At 45.3% G+C, this 26,867-nt stretch overlaps 2 protein-coding genes and 1 pseudogene across 2 annotated transcripts; 1 reads left to right on the plus strand and 2 right to left on the minus strand.

Moving 5' to 3' along the window:
- Window positions 1-353: 353 nt before the first annotated feature.
- On the plus strand, window positions 354-942 carry LOC129617953 (uncharacterized). The gene is made up of 4 exons (XM_055532936.1): window positions 354-480; window positions 530-572; window positions 626-794; window positions 841-942. Exons 1-4 carry the CDS (start codon window positions 354-356, stop codon window positions 940-942), a joined length of 441 nt encoding a protein of 146 aa, XP_055388911.1.
- Window positions 943-8,279: 7,337 nt separating this feature from the next.
- On the minus strand, window positions 8,280-8,713 carry LOC129617954 (uncharacterized). Its single transcript, XM_055532937.1, has 3 exons — window positions 8,608-8,713; window positions 8,419-8,540; window positions 8,280-8,366 (listed from the first exon to the last, which is right to left on the minus strand). Exons 1-3 carry the CDS (start codon window positions 8,711-8,713, stop codon window positions 8,280-8,282), a joined length of 315 nt encoding a protein of 104 aa, XP_055388912.1.
- Window positions 8,714-20,808: 12,095 nt separating this feature from the next.
- LOC129617955 (salivary glue protein Sgs-3-like) lies at window positions 20,809-26,356 on the minus strand (annotated as a pseudogene).
- Between the last annotated feature and the right edge of the window lie 511 nt (window positions 26,357-26,867).

Genomic DNA, 26,867 nt, shown 5'->3' on the forward strand with positions numbered 1-26,867 from the left:
ATTTTCAAGTGACGTTCAAGTGCGAATATGACGGACGGTTCGACGATTTACTGTTCTTTTTTGCTCTTCAGTATCAAAAAATCCAGGTGCGTTTTTTCCTCCTTCCACTGTTCTTATTTCTGCTTCTTCAGTGTCAGAATGTCAAAAACGAAATTCCTTCCACCGAAATTTCTCGCCAGGTTTGTTGAACAAACGACATCTTCTCATAAAACGGTGACATTTTGCAGCGTCGGCTGAGAGCCCAAGCACTGAACCAAGAAAGATCCAAACGACAGCGCTTGCACACATGAAGCCTGACAAAACAGTTCTCACATCAGGTTCACTTTCCACTCTACCTAATCAGTTATAATCTCATGAGCCACCAAGATTGGACTCCGGTTGTGATTAACAAAACAGTCAAAAAAGGGACTGGAACTGCCTCTGAGCAGGAAATCAATCAAGCGCGTCGCCGAGGCGACCAAGTAGACACTGTCAAGAAATGTACGACATCCATTCTGTTCCTAACGTTTAGCTGTGTCCCGTGTTTCAGTTATGGGAGGACAAAACAAAGCTACAAAATCTCCAGTACCAAAGTGAGTTTATTCAACAAAGCGACTGTGTTAGATTCTTCTGTTCATTTTTTCAGTGCAGCAAAGCTCGACGAAGACACTGGTGACTATCACGTGGATCGTGTTTCGTTTGATTTTGCTAAAGCATTGCAACAAGCACGACTAGAGAAGAAGATGACGCAAGCTCAACTCGCTCAGCAAGTGAACGAGAAGGCCAGCGTTATTAATGACTATGAAAGCGGAAAGGTGAGATATGGGATTGAAATTTTCAATTATGTGGGATGTCTTTTAGGCAATTCCTAATGGTGCCTTGGTTTCCCGATTAAACAAGATTTTAGGTGCTCGTTTGCCATCAGCGAAACAACCCAAGAAGAAAGTTGAAGATGAGCCCTAGAAGTTTTCTTTGTTTTCTTTGATCTCTAACTAAATCATTCTAAAGGACCTCTACGAAGTAAAAAAAGCGAACTAAGTTGAATAAAATCAAAAATATTTATGGGCTCATCGCTGAATATTATTCCGACGTTCAGAGCGTCGTGAGTGGTGTTTGGATCGCTGGTCTGAATTTTGGGGAGAATTTGTGGTTCCTTTTTTCTCAGCCGACAACGAATTTGATGATCCACTCACAAGACGACGGCGACGGTGCGATTTGGGGCCATCGAGCTGTTCCCACCATCGTGGTTGCGCATGCTCCAATGCAGGTTCCTGAAGAAACAAATTAAAATCAACACTTTGTTCAATCTCGACATACTTGGCCAATGTTTAAATATTTACACAACCAACAAGGATCAGCTGCCATTTTAAAACTGACAAAATCGCTGTCCGCTTTTTAGAGGACTGTTGCCTTTTAAGTATCTGTGTATGCAGATTGCATTCGGCGCGCTTATATGAGACGTGTGCAATATCTACCATCATATTATATCTCTAGAATTCGTCTGTAAAATTTTGTCTTCTAATTTGTTTTGGCTCATTAACTTGTCTTCTATCTTGTGCTTTAATTAGTTTTCTTTCATCTTGAGCATTTGTTTGTTATCAATTTTGCATCTAGGAGAAAAATCCTGATTCATTTTCATCATCTTCAAATTATAGAATTTGTTTTGATACAATAAGTTTGTTTTGATAAGTTAATTTTTTCATCCACATAATGGCGTCGCAATCCGTAACAACCAACAATGAAGGTTCCCTTTCAACAGTTAATGAAGTAACAACCAAGAACAGCAAAAGGGTTCAGGTCTTAAGGTAAGCGACGGCTTGCAATGTGTGACTCCCTCCCGAAAAAACGTCCGATTAGGTGCGGCGAATCTCGCACAGGGCGGTGCCGCCTAAGAAGTTTCTTTTCGCCATTTATAAAGACGAAGTTGTGGTTCATTGAAAGATTCGAGGATCTCTTTGAGTCTTTAGGACATTATGTTTACGACCATTCCTATCGTTTCATCATCATTCCAACGGTCCTTTGCTTATTGTTCTCTTTTGGCTTTCTTCGACGAACACCTGAACTTGATATGGAGAAACTCTACAGCCTTCCGGTATCTCCAAGTGCAACGGTGAGGGAAGACTGACTTAGTAGGCGGTGGAAACTTGATAGACTTTGCGAGACTTGATAGACGGTGGAAACGTATCAGTTTGTATCGATGATTGTCTCTTATGAAGAAGTTTCCTTCTTTTAATTTGATTTTCTTTCATTTTAGGCCAAAATTGAATTGAATCGCGTTTTTTCCGATCGAAAGAATTGAATATATATTTGCTTCCTCCATCAATGAAGGAGAATTATTGAGTGAATCGCATTTGCAACATCTTGAACAATTTTGGAAGAAAGTTATGAAGCTGAAAATACCGCAATCTCTTGTTCTTGAAGCTTCGGTTCCAGGTAACGCACTCTATTCACTCTTTCACGCTCCATGACGATTTGGGTCAAATCTTCCGTATGATGTTAATTGTCTTCACCCTCTATTCACTGTATTCAGTATTTTATGGTATTCACCATCTTGTGAATTGTTAATTGTTTGTAACGCTCTGTTCACTCTATTTACTATTTTGTTTTCAATTGTTTGTTCATTGTTTGTTCTCCAGGTGAGATCACTGTGATGCGTGATTGGCTTCTCGAAAATGATCCCGAGATTCTTCGATTCGATCCTGAATACATCGTGACGAAAAATGAGGGGAAGATTGCGGAACGAACAGAAGAAGATCGGGAGAGTTTCATTCGCTTGGAAGACGTTTGCATTCAGGACCCTGATGGAAAATGCAAAGTTGTGAATCCATTGGAGCTCTACTCAAGTGCAGCGCAGTATGGCAAACCCCTGAGAACCAGCAGATATCCGACACTGATCAATTTTAAAACAGCCACAGCTTATCGGATTGATTGTTGCTGGGAGGAGTTGTTACAGAAGTGCGAGGATCAACGACGATGGTTCACAACGCAACTGCTGCTGCATTTCGGTTGGATTTAAACGGAAATCCTGATCGTGTGATTGAATCATCTGCTTGGGAACAAGCGCTCATCGTTGTGATCCAACACATGAAACTGCCTGATTTGAAACTCTATGTTCGTGTTGAACGAAGTCTTTCGGATGAATTGGCCCAATCATGTCAATTAAGAGGGGAGGATTTGGCGATGTTAATTTTTGCTGCTGTATTTGTCTTTGTCTTTACGGTTTCTATGAATTCATCTTTGGATCGGTATCGATCAAAATGGCTTCCAGCATCCATTGGCGTTATTTCAACATTGATGGCTTACGGTGGCGGAGTAGGATTTTGTCACATTCTGGGATTCAAGCATGTCCCCTCCATCAGAAAGTACTCCGTTCATCTTATTGGGTATCGGTGTAGATGACATCTTTGTTCTCTCAAATGCGTATACGCTGACGTATCTTCACAGTCAGAATTCAAGGACACGTCTGGGTTTAACATTTCGCGATGCCGGAATTTCTATCACTCTAACAACTGTAACAAACATTCTCGCGTTTGCTGTTGGTGCAACATCCGTTTATTACTCGATTCGTGTCTTCTGTATCGTCACTGCTACGGGACTTCTTGCTGGATATGTTCTTGCTTTGACTCTCTTTGCAGCAGTGCTTTCCATCAACGCTAAAGCCGAACAGAAATACCGATCAGTCCCGCTGTGGGACAACGACAAACCGATAACATCCGACAAGCGACTTTTCGAAAGTGATGACGCAGCAAGACTCGAAACCGCCGATTCTGGTCCAGAGCGGGTTGTTGAAACAGAAGTTTCGGAAAAGCGGTTGAAACCAGGGATGACGATGTTGGCGGACCGAACTCCGAAAAAAGGATTTCCCATGGACGAACCTTCAACGATAACGTCTTCGAAAATGTCGTGTGCTGATTCGAATCAATTGAGTCCATCAAGCGGCGGGGATCCAACAGTCTTGTCCACTCGACCCCACACCCCAACCCTCTCATCGCCACAGAGTAGAAGTGATCATTCGGCAGCATCTGATCGACTCCTACAAGACGTCCTTGAAAAGCGATTTGACAACAATAAGGCTCAAACTCGCGAATTCCAGCAGCAAACATCCGTTCTTGAAGAAGAGGTGTCCATGAGGGTTTGTCTGCCCCTTCAGAGTTGCGGCCTCCGTACTGATGTGTCACGTGCATCCTCGCGGGCCGGATTGTCTCTTGGACCATTCGGAACCACATCGGGATTTTTCGCAGTAGAAGAGCTTGACGGTCATCTTGTTGTCGCTGAGCGTGTTGCAGAAATGTGCGAAAAAAAGAAAAAGAAGAAACAAAAAGATGACGGTGTTGAAATGCAGAGAGTGACGTTTGCTCAGAATCTTGGCACCTCTGATGATGACAGAAGTGAACCAATGACATCAAAGAGTGTTCAATTCATTTGGTTAGAAGATGATGATACGATCTCAGCCTCCATGACACCGAATCACGTTTGCACGAGTCCACCAATCCGAGAGGCTGATGATGAAGACCTCAAGAGTGAACAATCCGTGTTTGATTTAACAACAATTCCCCGTCTTGTTCAAGTCCAACAGCAACTGATCCCCATCGAAGCGATCAACTTCCATGAACCCGACGGAACTGTCGGAAAATGGCCCCGTTCTTTCTTCATGCATTACTACGGTCCGTTTTTGTTGCAGCCAATCGTCAAAGCTGTTGTGATTCTTGGATTCTTGGGTCTTCTTTGTTTCACAACTTATAACGCCACCACAGTCGAGGCCGGACTAAAAGTGCGGGACATTACTCCGTTCAAATCGTATCTCAGAGATTTCTACGACATTCGAGAAAAATATTTCGCTGCGTATGGCGATGAGTGTGTCGTATTCTTTCCAGATGGCGGAGAATGGTGGGACTCTGACATTCAACATGGAGTTCGGAATCTGACCGAATCGATCCGTAATCTCCCTTCTGTCGTTTTTGTATTAAACGGATTTGAAGACTTGTTGAATTTCATCGATACGAGAAGCAAAACAGAAGGCGGTCTTGGCGTTCAGATGAATGAACCCGAATTCAAGAGAAAGGAAAAATTTATGACGTATTTTGATGAATTCATGAAAACTCCACGTGGAATGATTTATGCGCCGATGTTCACAGTTGAAGATGGAATTCTAACCTCATGGAAGTTCTATTACTGGTGAGAAGTTTCTGACGCTCTTCACGATTTCTTTTGTTCACTATTTCTTTTTAATAGGATGAGATTTCAAGATAACACATTAGTTGCGATTCATTGGTTCCAAGATGTTCAACAACTTCTGAAGAACGCTTCTCATCTATTCAATGGTTATGTCTTCACCCCTCTTGCTGTCATGTGGGAAAGTGATCCCGTCATATTGATGTCGACTGTTACAAACATGGCGGTCGCCCTTCTCAGTATGGGAATTTGTGCATCCTTCTTGATTCCTGATTTTCGGAGTGGCCTTCTTGTTTTATTAGTCATCATCATGATTGATCTTGATGTCTACGCATTCATGCCAGTTTGGAATCTCAATCTCAATATGCTCACGATGGTGAATCTCGTTCTCTCGATCGGATTTGCCGTTGATTACACTGCCCACATCACCCATTGCTTCAATCATTGTAAAGGGAGAACGCGTGATCGTCGAGTGATTGAAACGCTTCTACTGATGGGACTGCCAGTGACCGAGGGAATGGTGTCGACGTACGCCGCAGTTGGAGTCCTCTCGTTCTCGCACAAATATGCGTTGGTCGTTGTGTTCCGAATGACAACTTTGGTCATGGCATTTGCTTTTATCCATGGAATTGTTCTCATGCCTGTTGTTTTGTCACTCATTGGCCCGATGGATCCACGTGAAGTTGATATTGTTGAAATTCGTGACGGTCTTGTTATTGCGACACGGACAGTTGATGGATCGACTGGCCGAGTTTTGAATCATGTACTCCATTATAGCCAGCACATTGGTCAGCGGAAGGATTGGATTGCTCATATAGGAGAAAGGAATGAATCACATAATACTTGAAAACCGATGGTGTTCAAAGAAGGAAAGTCGGATGCTAATCTCAGGGTCGAAGGTTTGATTCCGAATTTTTGATCGATGTTCCATAATTGTGTCTGACGAATTCATTTTTTAATGTGGTGTGCAGAGAATGTTGTATTTTGTACACTTTGAGTCGTTTCTATTGGTTTGACCTGTGGGTCGCAGACATTATGAAAATTCAAAGAACAGAAATGTACTATTCAGAGTCTAGGGTGCTAACCACCACACCATACAACTATTAGTTGTTTCGATCGCAGGGACAAGACATCATCAACATGAAAAACTTGAACCTGAAAATAAATTTGGACGTGAAAGTTTAAACAAGACCATCTGAATACGATTCTTAAGTGTTTGATTCGGCATTTGATTCGTTGTTGGCCTTTGATTCGTTGTCGGCGATCGGCTTTGGATTCGTGGTTGGCAACAATTTGGTTGAAAGAGCCAACGAAGGGCTGAAGGCTTCGTAGTGCCTTCTTCTTTTCTGGTTGTCTTTGGAGGGATCGGACGAGAGAGCAATGAGGCCGGTTCTGGCCTTGATGTTAGTGGAGACCCCAATGAAAACTGATTCGATTTCTTCTTCGGCTTCGACATTTTCTTCCATGTCGTTGGTTGTATTTCAATAATGACGTGTGGGTTTGGCTTCGGCTCCGGTGGCATTTCAATAATTTCGTGTTGTTGGCGTCGTCCCAAGGGGTTCACGAAAGAGCTCATAAGGCTTGCCGGGCCAATACACTCTTCATCCGGTCTGAAATATTTAATGTGTAACTGAAACCTGACAGGTTTGTCGATAGACTGCATGCATACATTGCATGGTGTTTGTTTATTAGATCCGCTCTGTCCCAATTGACCATTTGTTTTTTACGGGGTTTTCCTCCTTTTTTTTTGGTCTAGAACCTCCACTCCGAGTTTTTAAACATCCGCCACTCATCGCAACCCGTTTGCATTTGCACAATTTCAACTGCGAGCGTTTTAACTGCAACAACTTTAATATACGCTATTGTCAACTCTTCGGTACCCGGACATTCGTATTATGTCGCAATCACCTCCAGAACCAAAAGCCCTAAACTAACCTCCATTGGGAGGTTCCGTACACAGTAAGGCCACTGTGGCAATGATCCCGAAAGAGGAAAATAAGGTGAAGGCCGGAGTAGTGCTCGCAGGTGGGAGGTGTGATTTCGACGATGCGGCTTGCTAGTTCGAGTGCTTGTTGGTGGAAACTACTATGGGTGTTTGCGAAGAGTATTGTTACGTAAGTGTAAAGTGCTTCGCAGATAGGTGGGATGAACACATGTGCAATGTAACAGAGAATGATCACGGTTGTTCCTCCAATCACAATGACAAGATAGCAAAAAACTCTCTTCAGTGCTTGGAACACATACATCATAAATAAGAGTGAAATAAATAATGATGAAGCAAATATGTAATATAACAATGGAGGAATCGGGAAGAGTGACGCCCAAGACATCACTGGTTCAAAAAAAGGGAATTGGGACATGAAGGAATTGATGGGGGTAAGGATGGGCATGAAGGCTACGTCAAGGTATCAAGAGCTGGCGAACTGTTTCGATTGCCTGAATACTGCATATAGTAACATGAGGCACGCTGTTGAGACACACGGACAAGAATCTTGTGCAGTTTGCAACTAAGTGCACGCAACCTTTCATCCATTGCAACTCCTTCGAACGGCTCCTCAAGATTTCCGTCTGCTTGTGCTTCTTCGACACAACTGTCTTCCTCAAATTGGTGTCCACATTTTGTGTGTCACGCAGTTTGACGATGGCTACAGGTGTTTTCAGCTTTCGTGATTTTGGGAGTCGCCCGTTCTTCTCAAAAATCAGCATGAAACTATAAAATCGAGTGACTTGGCGGTACGAGACTCAACCAACGACAAGGTGGTCTATGGGAGGCAAAAACGTCGAACCGCACCGTGCAACTCTCTGATTACAATTTGCAACTTCGCTGGTGGTTCAAGTTTTTATTTCTTCTCATCATCGATTTTCATGGAAGCGTTCTCTTTTTCGGTGACGGCCCTCTTGCCTTCTATCGGATTCCACTGATCTACTACGATGTCTTCGTCTCTCTTCTCTTATAGAATGCTCTATCTGTTCTTTCCTTCTTCTTCCTCTATCGCTGGGAGATGAATCTCTTGATGGACTTCTTTTTTGTCTCTTACGTCGTCGCTTGCGATCTTCTGAAAAACGTTGAGGAATCATCACAAAACAGGCGCGGCAGAGGATTTCCATCAATTGAACGAGAACAGCTGCTAGCGTCGCTTACGATCTTCTGATGAGGAGTCATCACTAGGCGATCGACGATGTGAACGTTTTTCTTTGTGCCTTCTCGAAGATTTCTGATCAACAATCTTTTATAAAATATTCAAGATTAGAAACGCGCTTTCTCACGTTCTTGTGCCACTTCTCTGTTTTGCCTTCAAGAAGCAATCCTAGCGTTGAGGGTTTCTTACTGGTTGTTGAGGAGTCATTGAGGGAAAGATAGTTGCGACATTGAAACGGCAAATGCCCAACTGAGAAGCAAATGAACATTAAAAAGAAAACAAACTTCTTCTGTACCTGCTATAATAGCGATCTTACCTTGGCCACACTTTCGGCAGGCACCAGGGGTTGTGGAAGAAGAGCTCCCTGTGAGTCTCGCCAATGCAAAGAGACCCCTTGCCTTCTCTTCTATCTGCTCGTTCATGCCCGAATGCTCACCCGGCTGGGTTGGGGCGTACGGATCATATCCCACAGATTTTTGCTACAAAGAATCAAACACACGGTAAAGTGCAGATTGAAGGACAAACATACCCAGATTTCAGTTGTTCGGAGGGAGTCCGAAACGCTCAGCCTGCCAAGTCAACGTCATAGAAATTAAAGGAGAGAGAAACACATACCGATTATCGGCAGGCATTCGGACACGCCCAGCTGTTGCTGGCATAATGTGTTCAGTTCTTTATGCTGGTTCACCAGATCGAACAGGTCTGCAACTTAAGAAAGAATCCGAGATAGAGAACTGCCGCCCATATTCATTGCACTGAGAAAGCCGAACTTCGTGAATTTGCTTGAACTTAAAAGTCGCACCTCGATTGATATGGGCTTGAAACGATGACCTTCACCGAAGTGGACCAGACTGGATGTCAGGAACACTTTTCTCTGTTGTCCCTCGGAGTCACTTGACGAAAACTCTTACGTTCTGTCAAACCAGACATTGCGCCACCGCTGCGAGGAGAACAGGGAATTCTGAAAAGGATTGTGAAGTTGAGAAGCAGATATGGGAATTGGAGAATCGGTTAAGACAGGATTCGTGGAAGGCGGAACTCCAACTTCAGTCAAATAAACGACGCAAGTTTCTACCCCGTTCGTTGCCGGGCCCCCCGGTTGAAAACAAACCCGAATGTTTGAGAAGAGTCCGAAGCAATGAAGAAGAAAAGCCTACTCGAATCGGTCCTGCTCGCCCTCCAACAAAATTGGAGAAGGAGGAAGTCAGACGCCACATGTTGAAAAGCTTTCTACATGGGACAATGGAGTATCAAGCCGAGTCTAGAAGTCAGGGGGATGGAAAGCGGCGGGAGGGCAAGCGGCGGGAGGGCAAGCCCATCACGGCGGATGTGTGGCGTGCAATGAAGAATGCTATCAATAGAGCATTAGTTGAGCCTGTGTCGGTGACAAAAGGTAAAAAGGACGAACCACCGCAAGTACGAGAAAAAGGTAAAGAGGACGAACCACCGCAAGTACGACAGAAAGGGTCGTGGGAAATATTTAAAGGTCTCGTTATTGAACATAGACCCTCTTTCAAGAAATTCAGTGAATTGGTTTTAATGGGAAATCTGATTCGTCAACAGCAAGGGCGTATTGCGGATAAATATTATTCCTCGGCGACGAAGGAGAGAAGACTTTTGCTGTATCATCCAAGTATAAGAGAAGATGTGTTGTGGTCGGCGCTCTTAGATTCTAATCATCTTATCTTAATGGACGCCTTGCAGAAGCCGTACAACATGACCCAATTGTTAAATCTGTTTGTTGACATGCAGAAGAACGGGGTGCATCCTAAGACGCACTTGAAGGCAATGTGCTATCTGGGGACCGAAGGAAACGTTTTACTCGCAGCAACATCGAACTCGCGCTTTATGAAATGCTTGTTTGAAGCCAAATTGTTTGACACCCGGGTTGCCGAATTGCTCCTTTCTCGGCATCTCACTGGAGACTTCCAGTTTGAATACCCAGAAAATTGGTTCCTCCATCTTGATTACTTGCATCGATGCATCAAGCTCACCCCCAATGCAATGCTTGTGCTAACCAGGTCACACTCCACACCTAGTGATAGATGTTACACCTTGCGTGTTTTGCTTCAGATTCCATTAGCTGCTAATAATGCGTTTTTCCTTCAGGCCCCTTCATCGCGCTTTGGCTTTGGGCCAACTCTCACCCAAAATTAAAACGCAACTGGCTCAAATCTATGCTCGCGTCGGTTACAATCATTTGACCTTCTTCAAGACAATAGGGATCGAACTTCAAGGCCAACTTCAGATGGAGCTGCATCTGTGGAGCCAGATTCTTGGAGATGCCGTTTCGTGCGGACTTCCTGAAGAGACTCGGTTAAGAATGCGACGCATTTTTCTGATGCGGCAAGAAGAAGAAGAAGGGATGAACCGAGCATGCCTTACGAGTTTGACGCTCGATTCTGAGGAAAAACAAATCGCAAGAGAATCTTTCACGAGATACCAAAATCTGAAAGACCGCCTTCATAAATGCACCAAGCAATTTACAAGCGGTGCAGTTTCTTTCAATCAAGAGGTAAATCACATACAAGCATCCTTGAGACGATTATGACTGTTTTCAGAAAGCTCCAAAAAACATCAATGCTGATGCGCTTCATGACGCTGATGTAGACACCGTACGGGGTAGGAATGACGATGAAGATGCCGAATCGCCGAAAACCAGTAGAAGTCGTCAGAGAAGGGACCTAGGTCAGATGAACACGGGGTTACAAGCTCTTCTCCGCTGGCGCCAATCTTCCTACCTTTTACAAGAAATGGCGGTCTTGATAAAGGCTGCTCGAGATGTGAGGTTACAGTTTCATCAATCCGTCTCATTGATTGCTTAATAGAATCCAATGATTCCATTTGAGTTATGGCTGGAACGTTTTGTTCTTTAGGTTGGAAGCCCGATTGGGAATATGCCGATACGATTGCCCGCGTCTAACTCCTCGCCATCGACTTCCACATTGCAGGAAATTTGGATGTTTTTTCTCAGACAGCATAAGAACATTGTAGAAGCTAATCTTAAATTCATCACACGTGATGACGTAAGAACCAAGCGTTTGTTATATTGCGCATGTTCATGTCTTTCCAGATGATTGCCATTGGGTCTCTGTTGCCCCCTCTCAGTACCGCTAATCAGACGCCTGCGCCTTATCGACTGACGCAAGACGATGTTGAACGCCTGATGCAGCTGATGACACTCGTGTGAGTTCCACAATCAATCAATGTTTCTCGTCAACATCTCCTTCCTGCAGATATTTTTCGTCCTATAGAGGCTTCCAACAGCATGATGCTGACTTTTTGGTCGAGATGTGTCGATGGTTCTCAATTCAAACGAAACAAGCGGTGATGGATCCACATCGCCGCCCAACAGATATGGAAACGACTATTACGAAATACTCTCCACCTCGCTGGATGACAGACTCCCTTGAAGAGCAGGCACCGCTTTCTATCCGTATTGCAAAGGTAGCAGCGGACCTCGTCTCCAGGTTTGCAGAGATCCTCCACAGAATAAAGCTCTACGCGTCTTCCATTCTGTCTAATCAGGGCGGAGCCTGCGGCTTTAGCTTCTATGTTCAACTCGCTTGCCTGCCTGACCTCAAATTACTTTGGTTGGGTGAAACCATTCGTCACAGAAATTGAGAAGCGGATCCCATTCTTTGAAGAGAAGGATTGCCTTCAAATAGCTACGGTTCGTCAAACACAATGGGGTGGGGGTCGTCAAACACAATGGGGTGGGGGTTATTCTTGGTTTTCTGTAGGCGATGCGAAAAATCCATTGCTCAGAATCTTTGGCGCGGCTCATCGGTGCTCGAATTCAATCTTTGAGGATGTATAAATTTAATCAAAAGTGGAATAATATTGTCATCAACACAAATCCAAAGAATGAGAATAACATGCAGAAAATGTACCGACGACTCGGTTAAATGAATAGAGCGCGCTTTTTTTGTATCGCATGAAAACCCTCAACTGAAAACATTCAGATTGAGACCTTTACTGTTTTTTATATGTGGACTCCATTTGTGTATACAATCGTATTTTTCAGCACGATTTGCGGAGTCATACTGACATTATTCATTTTCCAACCCCATCAGTTTTCCCCATCAATACAAGAAGATCAATTCATACGCAACGGCTCCCCCCCAGCAACTGTCGTGTCCCAATCCCGTCCTGATTCCCAGGAAGAACTCTACATAGCATACGATACTGGAGATGATCTATGCCATCAGCACATCGCTTCTCTTTCTATCGAGCGAATCGAACAGAGACGACGACTCAGCTCACAATCGAGCTCCTTCAAAACAGCGTTCCGTTGCTTCGCGGAGGATTCAACCCGCGCCCTCGATCGGTTGCTTGGTTTTGGCGAAATCGAAACTTCGAGCGCTAAACGACGTCAATTGGCAGAATCCTTAGCAGACGCTCATGGAAATCAAAAAGTTGAACTTCAACAGGAATTTCAAAATTCGGTCAAATCTGTCCCTCGCAAAGACGTACGGGATGTTGTTCTTCCGTTGATTTTGGACCAAATTCTAGCGGATAAAGAAGAGTCATCCACGATTCAATCTGTAGAAGATCAGGAATCTGTCAACTCGCTCACAGTCCGAACAACGCAACTGCAGTACCCCTTGTTTGAGCACGACGTTGTCTACTATCAAAAAGATGCAACAATCCAGCAGAACGAAGCTTCAGATTTCCAACTTCCGGATGACGCTCCACTTCTCGAGACTCATTGGTTTCGCCACATTCAAATGGACCGCGTCTCATTAGTTGCAAATGCATCTGATGCCGCGAAACTGGCTGCAGCAATGCCTTGTGTATCGTTTGCTGAGACTCCCATCGACCATCCCATTGACAACAGGCTGAACATTGGAAGTCCAGATGCGTCATTAGAAAGTCATGAAGATGAGAAGATTAACGAACTTTTAGAAGATCTCGATGAAACGACCGAAGCAGAAGTTATTAAGAGTCTTGTGCGCCAGTTGGAGTCCGAGGATGCGATTCGTGAGGGGATCAACTTGCATTACATCTCCACTAAATCTATATCTCTAATGACTTATGCGTCATCTGCTGCGATTTCTTGATAGTTGTTCTATTTGTTGACTTGTAGACGACGATTCTGTTCTTGGATCGGAAGAGCACGATATGGGAAGATTGCTGCAGCGATTTCGTGATCAAGGGTTCCAGACAACTTTGCAGAATGCGTTCTTGCGTGCAACTCCAACTCTTGACGTCGAGCCTGTCTTCCCAAATGATCCTCGGTTTGACTCTCAATGGTCCCTTCAAACCATCGGAGCTCCAGCAGCATGGGGAGTGTGGACCGGTAGGTTGAATTGGGAAGAGACTAGGACTGGTTTTCTTTTGATGTTTCTTCTGAGGCCCCAAGGGAGACGGTGAAGCTCCTGAAGGTGTTGGTAAGTCCACCACGTGATGGGAGTGACAAAATTGCAAATCTTGATTCTTTTGTATTCTGTTGTATTTTGTTGTTCTTCATAGTTACAGTGATCGATACAGGATGTGATTTGAATCATCCTGATTTAAGTTCTAAATATTGGAAAAATCCAAACGAGATTTGTGACAATGGGATCGATGATGATAACAACGGCTACATTGATGATTGTTACGGATATGTAAGATTTCAGCTTAAGATTTCGCAATAGCTATTTCTTCTGTTTCTATTGTTGCCATAGTGTCTGGTGCTCTCTACTTTCATATTCTACGATTTTTGTTGTAGAATTTTAATCAAAAGAACGCGAATTTGACGGAGAATAAGGTTCACGGATCTCCAGTATCAGGTCGTCGCTTTTCTATTACCAGTCTTGCTGAGTCTTCTCTTCTCCAGGTGCCATTGCAGCTCAGTAAGTTTCCCTGAACCTGAGGTGGAGTTTGCTGTTCCTCCCCACAGAACAGACAACAACTACGGAATCGCAGGTAATCACAAATGACTCTGCTGTTGCTGTTCGATGCTCTTGTATTCATCAGGTGTCTGCTGGAGTTGCAAAGTGATGTGTGGTGAGTCTATCGCCTATCTGAACCACCACATGTCCTCCATGTCCACAGCCAGAGTCGGAGTGAATGCCTTCAATACAGGAAACTTCGCAGAAGTACGGAGGATCAAGGTGTTCTGACTATTGAGCATTTTCCAGGCCTTGAACTACGCGATCGGGTGGGGAGTGAAGGTCGTCAACTACAGCGGAAATGGAGTTTAGTAAGTAATCATCAGGGAATGATTTTAAAAAATGATTCATCAGTTCTAGAGTTCAAGAGCAGGCTATTCGGGCAGCGTTAGCAAATGACGTCATTGTTGTAACATGCGCTGGAAACTCCAAATGTGATGTTGGTTCCAATGACAGTTGTGCGGATTCGGGCTTCCCTGGAAAGTTCGTCTGCGACTAAAAGTTCTTCCAATTTCGACTGCAATTCAGGCTGGACATTGCTAACATCATCAACGTTGGAGCGAGCGGTTCAGAAAACAAATCGACTTCCTACACAAACTACGGTCGTCGTGGGGTCCATATATTCGCTCCCTCTGGAATACTTCTCCCAGCACCAGGGGAGAAAGAATTTAAAGTTGTCCATGGTAGGAATCAAGCGTTTCAATGGCCAGTCAACTTATTCGTTTTAGGAACCTCGTTTAGTGCCCCTATTGTCAGTGGAGCGGTTGCTTTGATCCGGTCCTTGTATCCACAGCTGACTGCAAAACAAGCTAAGAGAGCAATTGTTTCGTCTTGTACATTGAATGCGGAGTTTTCGGGTAACATGCTTAAGAGCTCTCTAATTCTAATAATGCTCTTCTACAGGAATGGCACAATGTGGGGGAATTCTAAATCTCCCAAGAGCCATAAAGATGGCTGGACTCATGGTGGAGTCCCTTTGAGTTTTTTGAGTCCCTTTGAGTTTTTTGAGTCCGTTTGAGTGTTTGGAGTCCCTTAGAGTGTTTTGTGGTGTTTTTTGACGAATGGTCTTTTGCGATACCCAACGCATATTTTTCCAAAACATGGTTTCTTTTCAACAACGACAAAGATGACAAATGCTTCGCCTTGTTGAGGTCCAACTGGTCCGTTAAAAGGCAGGCTTGCCTTGGTTCAGGTTGTGTGAGGTTCACGAGGGGTTTTTTAACAGGAAAAGAAAACAGACAGACAGATTCCCTTGGAACAGAAAACTTGGGTGAGGAAACAAACGACGACAAAACACAGTTAAGCAGGCTAACATACAAGTCGCACAGCGGAGTCGACCTACGCGACTAGACACCTTTAGCAGGCGCGAGAACTGTTCCTACTGTCAATTTATTGTTCCACCAGCTGGTATGGCAGAACCGAACCCTCCACTCAAAAGGGCGCTGATCAATCGCATTTGTGTAACTGGTAGGACATTAAAAAATCGCTGAAGCGTTCTACACGTTCTCTACACCAAGAAAATTCAAGCATTTGACATCCTGCAAAAATAAAAACGCTTCCAGCAAAAACCCCTCCTCCACTTGAACTCACCTTACAGAGCAAATTGGGTTGTAAATAAGCGATAGTTGCCATGAAAATCGTCACCCCAAGCAGAAGATAGAAAGACAACGAGAGTCGGATACTAAAACAATCGGGAGTCATGTTTCAGTCAGCGGGGAACTACGAGCTCACTTCAGAGGCAATATTGGGGCAACAGGATCCAACCCTTGGATCGATCGCGCAATGTCTCCCTTAGAGAGTTGTGACTCAATGAAAACGAGAACCCATGCCAACAGAATACCACTCAGCAAAGTGATATTCACCCAAAGTCTGAAGCGACACCTCTTCAAACTCTCTCTTCCGTCTTCACACAGATGTTCTGCGAGACCAACATCCAAGCTTGGAAGACTTCGAAGTGCCAATACTGTTGGCATCGAGGCTGGAGGAGAATCGCTAAACAATTGATACGCATCGGCGTCCCCATTGAGTCCCAAGTGACTGGCGTCGACGGGAGTGATTTGTCGAGTTGCTGAAGCTCTTGCCGCTTGAAATTGCTGGAACGGGGCGACGTGAGGCTCAACAGCTTCGGAGATAGAGACCGCATTTCTCAAATCAAGAAATGCCAGAACAAAAAAAGTACAGCAAGCGAGAGACAGCACAGCAGTGAAAATGCCCACAGATCTCAACGCCCCCACATAAAAACCTAGCGAAGAAGAAAAGAGATCGAAGCACCACTAAGCGCGATATCTCAACCAATCTTCGCTCACTTACAAGTCCTGCTTGCCAGATCGTCGCTTGATTGGCTACCAAGTCCAGGAATCCATTCGCTTCCAGGAAATGGATTACCTGACAAATCGAATGTGCTACAAGTCTTTATTTCAACTCCCCAACCTGATGATTGCGGGATCGAGTCACAGATTTGATGTTCCCATTCCGCTAAACCGATTTGGGACATCGTCGCTTTTTCTCGTGTCCCACCTCTGATATGAAGACAGCGTTTTCATGCCTTTGTGTGCACAGTTCACACAAACATCAATACAGGACTTATATAAATACAGGACTTATATAAATACAGGACTTATATAAATACAGGACTTATATAAATACAGGACTTATATAAATACAGGACTTATATAAATACAGGACTTATATAAATACAGGACTTCTATGGACTGGTGATTTGTGAGGGTTGACACACCCTCCCAGCAAAGTGTACTGATTAATAGAGAAGAGCCCCACATCTTGTCGCAAAGTGAAGAAGAGCGTAGAAACTTCGGCAGTTAACCTATGAGTGAAAAAATACACGTTGAGGTGCCTTAAAAAAAAACATACCAGCTGTGCCCGAGAGAAGAAGTGATGATGAGGATAACAGAAGCGAGGCATCCCGAGAGTGTGAAGCTCGCTAGTGGGCGATTGCGATCAACCAAACGCCCAAGTTCCAGCATGTTGAATTTTTGGAATAAGGCAATTGCTTGTGTGGTTATCAGCGTAAGCTGCGTGCCAGGTGCAGTTAGTCGTTCACGAAAAAATTCAATTATAGCCTCTGATGTCGCCGCCAAATACTGCGAAGGGAGGCGGAAGTTCATTTGTGATCTGCAAATACGGATAGCGATATCAATGGACTTCAATTGGCTTACGTCGTAGAGAAGCGTGCTGTCTTCACGATTCACAGCAGCTCGTTCAGCCTGGATTGTCCTTTGATTGACGTCAAATCGATTAGGAACTTCGAAAGAAGGATTCATGCAACCAGGATTCACAAAAGCTTTAAATTTTTCAGCTGGTTGGAGAGAAATCTGGGGGAGGAAACCAGCAGGAAGTTGATATCGTTTTTCAGAGACGACAGTCGCGTCCTTGAGGCTTTCCAACGTGACTCCCTTCGGCAGATAAACATTGTGAATGACAAAGGAATCAGGTCCAGACCACAAGCGCTGCAATGAAAAGTCTTTAAGGCTTCATAACCCCCACTCACATTAGCATACCTCCACCACTCGTGGTGATGGAGATTTCCCGCAGTAGGATGAATTTGCTCAACAAAGAGATCAGTCATATCGAACGGATGTTTGATGTGCGGCAATTCCATGGGCGGTATTGGTCTTGATGGACCATCTGACGTCTCCCGAACAGAAACCGGAGAAATCGGAGTCTTTTCTCTTTCCGACGGACGGTCGCTGTAGGGATGGTGGCTGTACGTCCCCCTGTACGTCCCATCACGGCTTTCTGTTTCCACATGCAAGTTGGCAATTTCAGGAAGGTTGGCAATTTCAAGCTGCGGCTCTTCTTGAAATTGTGCCAGTTCCGCCAACGGGGAGGTTCTTGTTCCAAGTGATAGATGCATTTGTTGGTTATTTTAAGATCATGGGGGACTGAGTCAAAGCATCTCGGAATAAAATAGAAAATTAACTCGACGAGACTACTAGGCGTTTTTTTTGTCATCAGTCGAATCTAATTTGTTGAGTATTTGACTTTCATTGTATTGAACAATATTGCGATAGGCGGGTAAGTCCAAAAATCGACCCGAATACCATTTCCACAGCCACGGAACATAGTACTGTGCGTAGACAAATGTGACGTGGGGTTGGCGACATATCCAGGCTTCTTCTAATTTGAAGGCAGTTGCACGAAGGATCAATTCAGCAACGCGATTGGGACAAATTGGACTTCCTGTTGTCGCCATTGTGTCAGATTCGTTTTCAGGTTCTTTTCCGCTTGTAAGGACCGACGTCGCAACTTGTCCGGGCAATACATTCGTCACGACGAACTCACTGTTATGCTTAGCCTCGACTGCCATGCCCCGCACCTCAGTTTTTAGCACTTTGGCGTGCAACATCAGAGCATCTTGAGCGGCACTATAGGCAGCCCGTCCAGGAGTCGGAATTCGGGAAAGTATGGATCCCGTATTGACGACATGGAAAGTCCTATTATACTCGATGGAATCTCCGACAATCCACCGACGAAGGATTCGACCAACTGACGTCTTCCGAACGGCGTCGCTTCCGTGTTGAAGACCAACTGCAGACGCCGAGCGAACGAGTTCTCGGACTGAACGTGCGACCTCGCGCAAGTCTCTGGAGGGAGAGCGTCGCCAGACAATGCTCGGTTTAGGTGCGTTGGGATCCTTCAGTGGTTCAAGAGCGTGAGGGAGAAGGCTCCGTATTAATTGGAGAGGAGCGACGCAATTGACGAGATAAACGCGCTCCTCTGCTGAAAATGGCGGCAATATTGCACGCTCAGAGACACCTGAAAACCCACAGCAGGGAACTTTCCAACGGACGTAATGGAAGTCGGTGGGATTGTATCCAGAGAAGAATTACTAGTACCTGCGTTATTGAACAAGGCGTCAATTCTCCCTCGCCACTCCACAGCTTGTTCAACTATTTCAACTCTTCGCGGCGTGTCTCCCAATTCGTCAAGATCGAACGGAAGAATTAAAGTTCTCGGGTTGGTTTTGTCGGACGCGCTCGCAATGACTTGATCAATTTCGCTCTCTGAACGTCGACAACTTCGCACTTCCTGAACCAGATACGCCCGTCGACATTCCTCAGCGGTTGACTCGAGTTTCTCTTCCGAGCGATCGGATAGAATGACGTAGGCTCCTCGTTGGGAGAGAAGAATTGCGAGGCTTCTTCCGATTCCCGAGGAAGCACCTGAGAACGTTGAGTGAGAACAAAGAATTTAAAACAAGGATTGTTTCGATTTGCATGTTATTTATTTGCACGAACCGGTTATCCAACAAACTCTATCTTTGAAGTATGTTTCCTCGTGATTATCTGGTCTGTATGAGAGAAGCCAGAGACTGAAGTCACAATCATGTAGGAGAATCCACGCGGCAGCAACGAAAAGGATCGAAGGCGCTGCAATCCAAAGTAAGAGAAAGAAGAAGACCCTCTTAAAAATGCTGGTTCCCAAGAATGTCAAACCGTTGATGAGGATATGGAGACGCATTGCTTAGGCCTCCAGAAATGAGGCAGCTTCTATTCCTAGCGCATGCATTTCTGTGGCCCACATATCCGACTGAACCCACAAATTCCAGCGTATCCTCCAAGATTTCTTTCGTGGTTTCGTGATCGGTTTGGTCGTTGTTCCATGATTGACAGTAACAGCAAAGCCAAGAATCATCTGTCAATTCAAGACTTACTAATTTTGATTAATCTATATTACTTCGAGAAAGTTGAGGGTGACAATCAAACACGTCTTCCATGCCCAGTTTTTTCGATCTTCAACGTTGAAGATAAACTCTAAATTTCACTTTGCTGCATCAAACAAGTAGGACTCAAATTTGTTTGATGGCGTAGAGCAATTGTAGGGAATCACATCCATGTCCATCCATGATTCATATTTTGATGAGGTCTCTGCGATGAAATGTCACGGTTCATTCAGCGTTTGTAGAAGCAGATTTTGTTCGTCGTCTGTCGTTGGATTCACCATGACAACGAATTTCTATCACCTCACTGAGATACTCGGCAGCCACCCACGATGCAAGGTTCAACTGATTACTCCGCCCCCATATCCCGCCAATCAGACTTCTATACGAACCGCTCGACGGTTCCAAAGAGATTAACAAATAAAACGACAAATTGGTTGAATGGATGAGATATTGATGCTCTGATGCTGCCGTCCCGCATTATCGAAACTTGGGATATGTTCCCCAATCTGCGTTCACTGCCCTGGACTTCTGGTTCAATTCTGGACATTTGATCCCGTCCTATTTTTTTCCCGCACAAGAACAAAAAACTCTGGAGGTCAGAGTCGATTCGCGAACAATTCCATCGCCTTGCGTCTATCAAGTCCGTGACACCTCACGTGAGGCGATTGCGGGGGCAAGACGCGAGCGAGATGATACTGGTATCAGATAAGTAGGGGAAACGATTTTGTTCGTTGGAAAAAAAAAGTAGGGGAAAGAGTAGGGGAAACGATTTTGTTCGTTGGAAAAAAAAGTAGGGGAAACGAGTTAAAAAAATCAATAAAATAAATCAACTTCCAAGGTTCAACCTTGGACAGAAGGAACTCAACTAGTGTTTGCCCTACATAGTGGATTTACACGCACAGGGTGACACTACTCTATCCCATAGGCACTCTTTACACGCACTCTTTACACGCACTCTTTACACGCCGATAGTGACACTAGTAACGATTTCTCTATCTTCATAGTCTCGGAATTTGTCCTCTTCATTCTCCCACTCCGCATGAGCAAAGCCGTCTATCGGTGAACTTTGAGACAGATAAGCAGCAAGACCCGCTCCTCCCATGAGAGCCACACCTGCGGCAGCTCCCAATACAACTGGAGTCACATACCACGAATCACCCTGGGGGCTTGTTGTTGTCGACGTGGAGAACGTCGTTGAAGTTGACTTTGCCGTCGTTGTGCTGGTTGTCGTTGTGGTGGTTGTCGTTGTGGTGGTTGTCGTTGTGGTGGTTGTCGTTGTGGTGGTTGTCGTTGTGGTGGTTGTCGTGGTTGTCGTGGTTGTTGTCGTTGTGGTGGTTGTTGTCGTCGTTGTTGTCGTTGTGGTGGTTGTTGTCGTTGTGGTGGTCGTCGTTGTGGTGGTCGTCGTTGTGGTGGTCGTCGTTGTCGTGGTTGTCGTGGTGGTGGTTGTCGTGGTGGTGGTTGTCGTGGTGGTGGTGGTCGTCGTTGTGGTGGTCGTCGTTGTCGTGGTCGTCGTTGTCGTGGTCGTCGTTGTCGTGGTCGTCGTTGTCGTGGTTGTCGTTGTGGTGGTTGTCGTGGTGGTGGTTGTCGTGGTGGTGGTTGTCGTGGTGGTGGTTGTCGTGGTGGTCGTTGCCGTTCTCGTGGTTGTCGTTCTCGTGGTTGTCGTTCTCGTGGTTGTCGTTCTCGTGGTGGTCGTCGTGGTGGTCGTCGTGGTTGTTGTCGTGGTTGTTGTCGTGGTTGTCGTTCTCGTGGTTGTCGTTCTCGTGGTTGTCGTTCTCGTGGTGGTCGTCGTGGTGGTTGTCGTTCTCGTGGTGGTTGTCGTGGTTGTTGTCGTGGTAGTCGTTGTCGTGGTGGTTGTTGTCGTGGTAGTCGTTGTCGTGGTAGTCGTGGTCGTGGTAGTCGTTGTCGTGGTAGTCGTGGTGGTGGTGGTCGTGGTCGTTGTCGTGGTCGTTGTCGTGGTCGTTGTCGTGGTGGTGGTCGTGGTGGTGGGTCGTGGTGGGTAGTAGTGGTAGTAGTGGTAGTAGTGGTCGTGGTGGTCGTAGTGGTCGTGGTGGTCGTGGTTGTCGTTGTCGTGGTGGTGGTTGTCGTTGTCGTGGTGGTCGTGGTGGTGGTTGTCGTTGTCGTGGTGGTCGTGGTGGTGGTTGTCGTTGTCGTGGTGGTGGTTGTCGTTGTCGTGGTGGTGGTTGTCGTCGTTGTGGTGGTGGTTGTCGTCGTTGTGGTGGTGGTTGTCGTCGTTGTGGTGGTGGTTGTCGTCGTGGTGGTGGTGGTTGTCGTCGTGGTGGTGGTGGTTGTCGTCGTGGTGGTGGTGGTTGTCGTCGTGGTGGTGGTGGTTGTCGTCGTGGTGGTGGTGGTTGTCGTCGTGGTGGTGGTGGTTGTCGTCGTGGTGGTGGTGGTTGTCGTCGTGGTGGTGGTGGTTGTCGTCGTGGTGGTGGTGGTTGTCGTCGTGGTGGTGGTGGTTGTCGTCGTGGTGGTGGTGGTTGTCGTCGTGGTGGTGGTGGTTGTCGTCGTGGTGGTGGTGGTTGTCGTCGTGGTGGTGGTGGTGGTTGTCGTCGTGGTGGTGGTGGTTGTCGTGGTGGTGGTGGTTGTCGTGGTGGTGGTGGTTGTCGTGGTGGTGGTGGTTGTCGTGGTGGTGGTGGTTGTCGTGGTGGTGGTGGTTGTCGTGGTGGTGGTGGTTGTCGTGGTGGTGGTGGTTGTCGTGGTGGTGGTGGTTGTCGTGGTGGTGGTGGTTGTCGTGGTGGTGGTGGTTGTCGTGGTGGTGGTGGTTGTCGTGGTGGTGGTGGTTGTCGTGGTGGTGGTGGTTGTCGTGGTGGTGGTGGTTGTCGTGGTGGTGGTGGTTGTCGTGGTGGTGGTGGTTGTCGTGGTGGTGGTGGTTGTAGTTGTGTCAAGTTCTGGAGTAGGGAATCCCATACATCTGGGACGAGTGGCAGTGGCTACAGTTTCTCCTGACGTCTTGGTAAACCATCCGATCTAAATAACGAAAACCGTTATAGAAGCGGTTTTCGTTATAGAAGCACGACAGCAGAACTTACCGTATAGTTATCTCCTTCGTGATTTTCTTTCGACCAGTCAGCTTGGAAGATTTTGACCATCTGGAAAGAAGAAGGTTTTAGCAATTGACACTCCTTGGACTTCACTTACCCTTATTGGGTTTTCCTTCGTGCAACCGTGGCAAAAAATATTTACCTGAAATGAATGCATCAGAAATGCGTCACAACACCAAAAAACGTACGAAAACGAAAGGCTTCTCGGGGAGTACCGGAGCCTCGTAGAAGGGGTTTCCTGTTGTAAAATGCAACAAGGTCCTTCAATGAGACTGTGATCCGATCACGTACCAAAGTATCGCTTGTATTTATCATTCCCTCGCATCTTTTGAAGAAGATCTTGGGCAAGAAATCTATAAATACAACGATCTTTGTCCCAAATTTCGACCATATTTCCGTTATCCAAAGCGCTGAGCCAGTAGCCTAGAACAACAAAATGTGGGCATCTTAGGGTCGTGCATCGCAATACCAAAATAGTTAATGAGATCGGTCTTCCCTCTACTGTTGAGCATGAGCTTCACAGCTGCCCTCTCTCTCGTTCTGTCGAAGCAAATCGCATTGTTGGATCGCTTACTCCTCACTTACATCATCTGATATTTTCCCTAAGAATCAAAAAAAAAATCTAAAAATAGCTCTACAAACCTCCAGGCTGCTTACCATTCTTCCAGCTCCTCCATAGTGATCGAATCCTCTGACGTTGTAGCCGGACAAGGTGGCATCGTACCACCCGCTAGCCCTCCAATCAGGAAATCGAATATGAACTCCTGCGCCCCCCAAAAGTTGATCATCCCAAATATCCCAATACTGTACAGAACAGAATGACAATTGAATCATTAGAACAATCGAACCTTGTATTCAAACTCAGCCGATGTTTCAATGTCCCCCCATTCTTCGATGGTTACTTCTACGAAAGGTGTAGCAATAGCAGAGGAAATAAAAAGAGTGAAAAAAAGGCCGACGGCCGAAAAACGACGCGACATTGTTGAAAAAATTAGGTGCGTGATTGCTGCAAGAACATGTGCCTGACCGGTGAACTAGAAACGGAAGCATTGCTGAATATTATTTAAGCCACAAGTTTAAGAATATAAGTTGAGTGTATCATTCTTGGAATCTTGCATTTACGTTTAGCTAGTCAACAAGGAATCTTGTAGATGCGAACTCCCTTCCATAGATGCGAACTCCCTTCCATAGATGCGAACTCCCTTCCATAGATGCGAACTCCCTTCCATAGATGCGAACTCCCTTCCATAGATGCGAACTCCCTTCCATAGATGCGAACTCCCTTCCATAGATGCGAACTCCCTTCCATAGATGCGAACTCCCTTCCATAGATGCGAACTCCCTTCCATAGAGGCGAACTCCCTTCCAATCCAAATGAATGGAGTCTTGAAGAGATGACGGAGCGGATCAAATGAAACTTCACTTGTGATCACGTCTGCGTGCCGCTTATAGAAAAAGATCTGTACACAGCAGGAAAGGGGATGATTCAGCGGCTGTGAGAAGCGTTCGCTGAAAGACTCCCGAAGAAAACAAGCGAAAGACTGAAGATGTCTTTGACTCGAAAATATGAGAAGGTAGAGATGTAACACCTTCTCCTCGAAAATATGAGAAGGTAGAGATGTAACACCTTCTCATATTTTCGAGTCAAAGTGCGTTGCCGCCTTCCCCTCTGACCTCTAAAACCCGCCCTCACAATCAACTATTGATTCACGCTTGATCGTCTAACATTCAGTCGAGATGAGAGACTCTTGATGAATTCATGCAAGCGTTAAACATTTGTTTGAAAATCTGGAAGATCGTTTTGTAGACAGGCGCTATTCAATGCTTGAGCCGTGCAGACCTAAAGCCTAGTCACGAGAAACTTCCGTTCTAGGACTTGAATGTTCCACTTGAAAGCGGAACATTCAGAATTTGAATCCAGCTTCCGCTTTCAGAATTTGAATCCAGCTTCTTGCAAAGTCTTATCGACGAGGAGAAGGCAGGCTTCACGAGTCTTGCATCCCGCAAGAAATCGAGCATGATCTGAAGGAAACAGAATTACCTGGGAATCCCAAATCATCCAAACACCCATCAAGTAGTCCATTCCCGTTGGGAAGCTCGAATAGCTTTTACTCTCCATGACGATTTATCCGATGTGTTTAAATCACAAATAGAATTCTAGAAGGAGAATTGTCGAGACCCATTTCGCTTGTGCGTCGTAAACATGATACGGGGGAGCTAAGAATAATTCACACCTCGATGCAGAACGTTTCATTTGTACCACATATTCCGCCAATCAAAAAAGACTTCTACTCGAACCGCCCGACGTTTCTAAAGAGATTCACAAATAAAATAGTTATATTTGTGATATAATAGTTTTATTTGAGTCAACATTTGTTGTTGACTTATTGACATTCGCTCGATTCAGTTGTAAATTCTTCAATTCCTCAAACATTTCCGGCAATTGTGTCAACACGTCAGGGTCCATTGTTTTGTTGTTGATCTTTCTCTTCTTTTCATCCGCTCTCTGATGTTTCGCGGTAGCTTCCGACTGCTGCAGTAATTTGCGGTCTGGAGGAAAAATCCCATTTTGGTTCGGAGCGTTCGTTTCCTGCCAGAACGAATTTTCTTCAACATCTCCTCCATCACCCTCCAGTACCGGACATCAACAGACACGGAAGACATCGATATTAAAGGGCCAACGCCTCATGATGAAGCAAAGGACCATGCGAGATAATCAAATGGTGTGACGAGAGGAGGCAATGTTGTGATCAAAACATTGTCCGGTGTTTCTCACGTGTCTCGATACGGAATTCCTTCCCCCCTTTCAGTTTCGGCCTTTCTGCCAACTGAAACCTTTGCTATTATCAATCGTACGTTTGGTAAAATGTCTTCACCCCGTCTCCTGACGGAGTACGCCATGAAAGCCTCCGCATTTTATTTGAACTCCGTGGACCCCATGTTGTTCTATTCCCTCTATGTATTTATCCTCATTGCACTCTGCCATAAGGACTTTTTGAAGGCATTTTTTAATGTATCTCGATGGATTGCACTCATGGCGTGCTTATTTTTCATTGCTCGCTCCTTTTTTATTTTTGTTCCTATTTTTTATCACTCCATCCATGCTTCTGCAGAACGGATCTTCAACTCATTGTGCAGATTTACTCTACAAAAGCAGCCGAATACACCACCACTATCACAGGCGGAGATATACCCAGCTCTCCCACATTATTGAACGAACCTAGCTCTGCCATAGTGTTAGTTGGTGCAATTTCAATAGTTGGTACTTTGTACTTCATCCTGCCATTTATTTTGACCTGCAAGCGCGCCAGCACATCATCAAACGTTCTCTGCGACTTTCCAACCCTGGATTCGCACATCTGAGAAGATTGTCAGCAATGTTGTTCAATTCTTTATCTATTGATCGCTGGGATATTTTCAAGGTGTCTTTACTGGAAGGACCTTTTGCGAAGATAAAGTTGTGGCCATATCGAAGGTCTTATTTCGAAGTTTGAGGACCGAAGTCCTATCGGGATGGAATAACACAATCAACTCCCTACCAGCAACCATGTGGGAGTTTTTCTCCAATCTTCTGGTCTGGCATTGGCGGACGGCCATTGTTACCGATTTGGAAATTTCACGACAAGGACCAAGAATCAAATCACCTGGGCTTGTTTCTTCCAGGTGAAAATAGTTTGATGATATGAGTTGAGGGAGTGGAATGGAATTCATCTTGTTTTTGAGGCCAAAAAAGAGTGCAGAGGAGAAGCGGGTGTGTAGAGAGGTAGTGGAAGATAGGGCTCATAACCTATTATGATTGACAGAGTTGGACCAGGACCTTACAACAGAGTTTTCAAGTTTCGTGTTAGAGAAGAAGTCTGCGTTTTGTGGGGGGAAAAAGGGGCGCGAAGCAAGCCGGGTCTAACAGTCCTTTCTTGTGAGAAGTCGGGTTCGGTTCTAGGGAGAAGTTTTTATTGTTTCCGAAGTTTGTCATGATACT

Source organism: Condylostylus longicornis, unplaced genomic scaffold, assembly GCF_029603195.1.
Source record: "Condylostylus longicornis isolate FDR11 unplaced genomic scaffold, ASM2960319v2 ptg000696l, whole genome shotgun sequence".
In the NCBI taxonomy this organism is placed as follows: Eukaryota; Metazoa; Arthropoda; class Insecta; order Diptera; family Dolichopodidae; genus Condylostylus; species Condylostylus longicornis.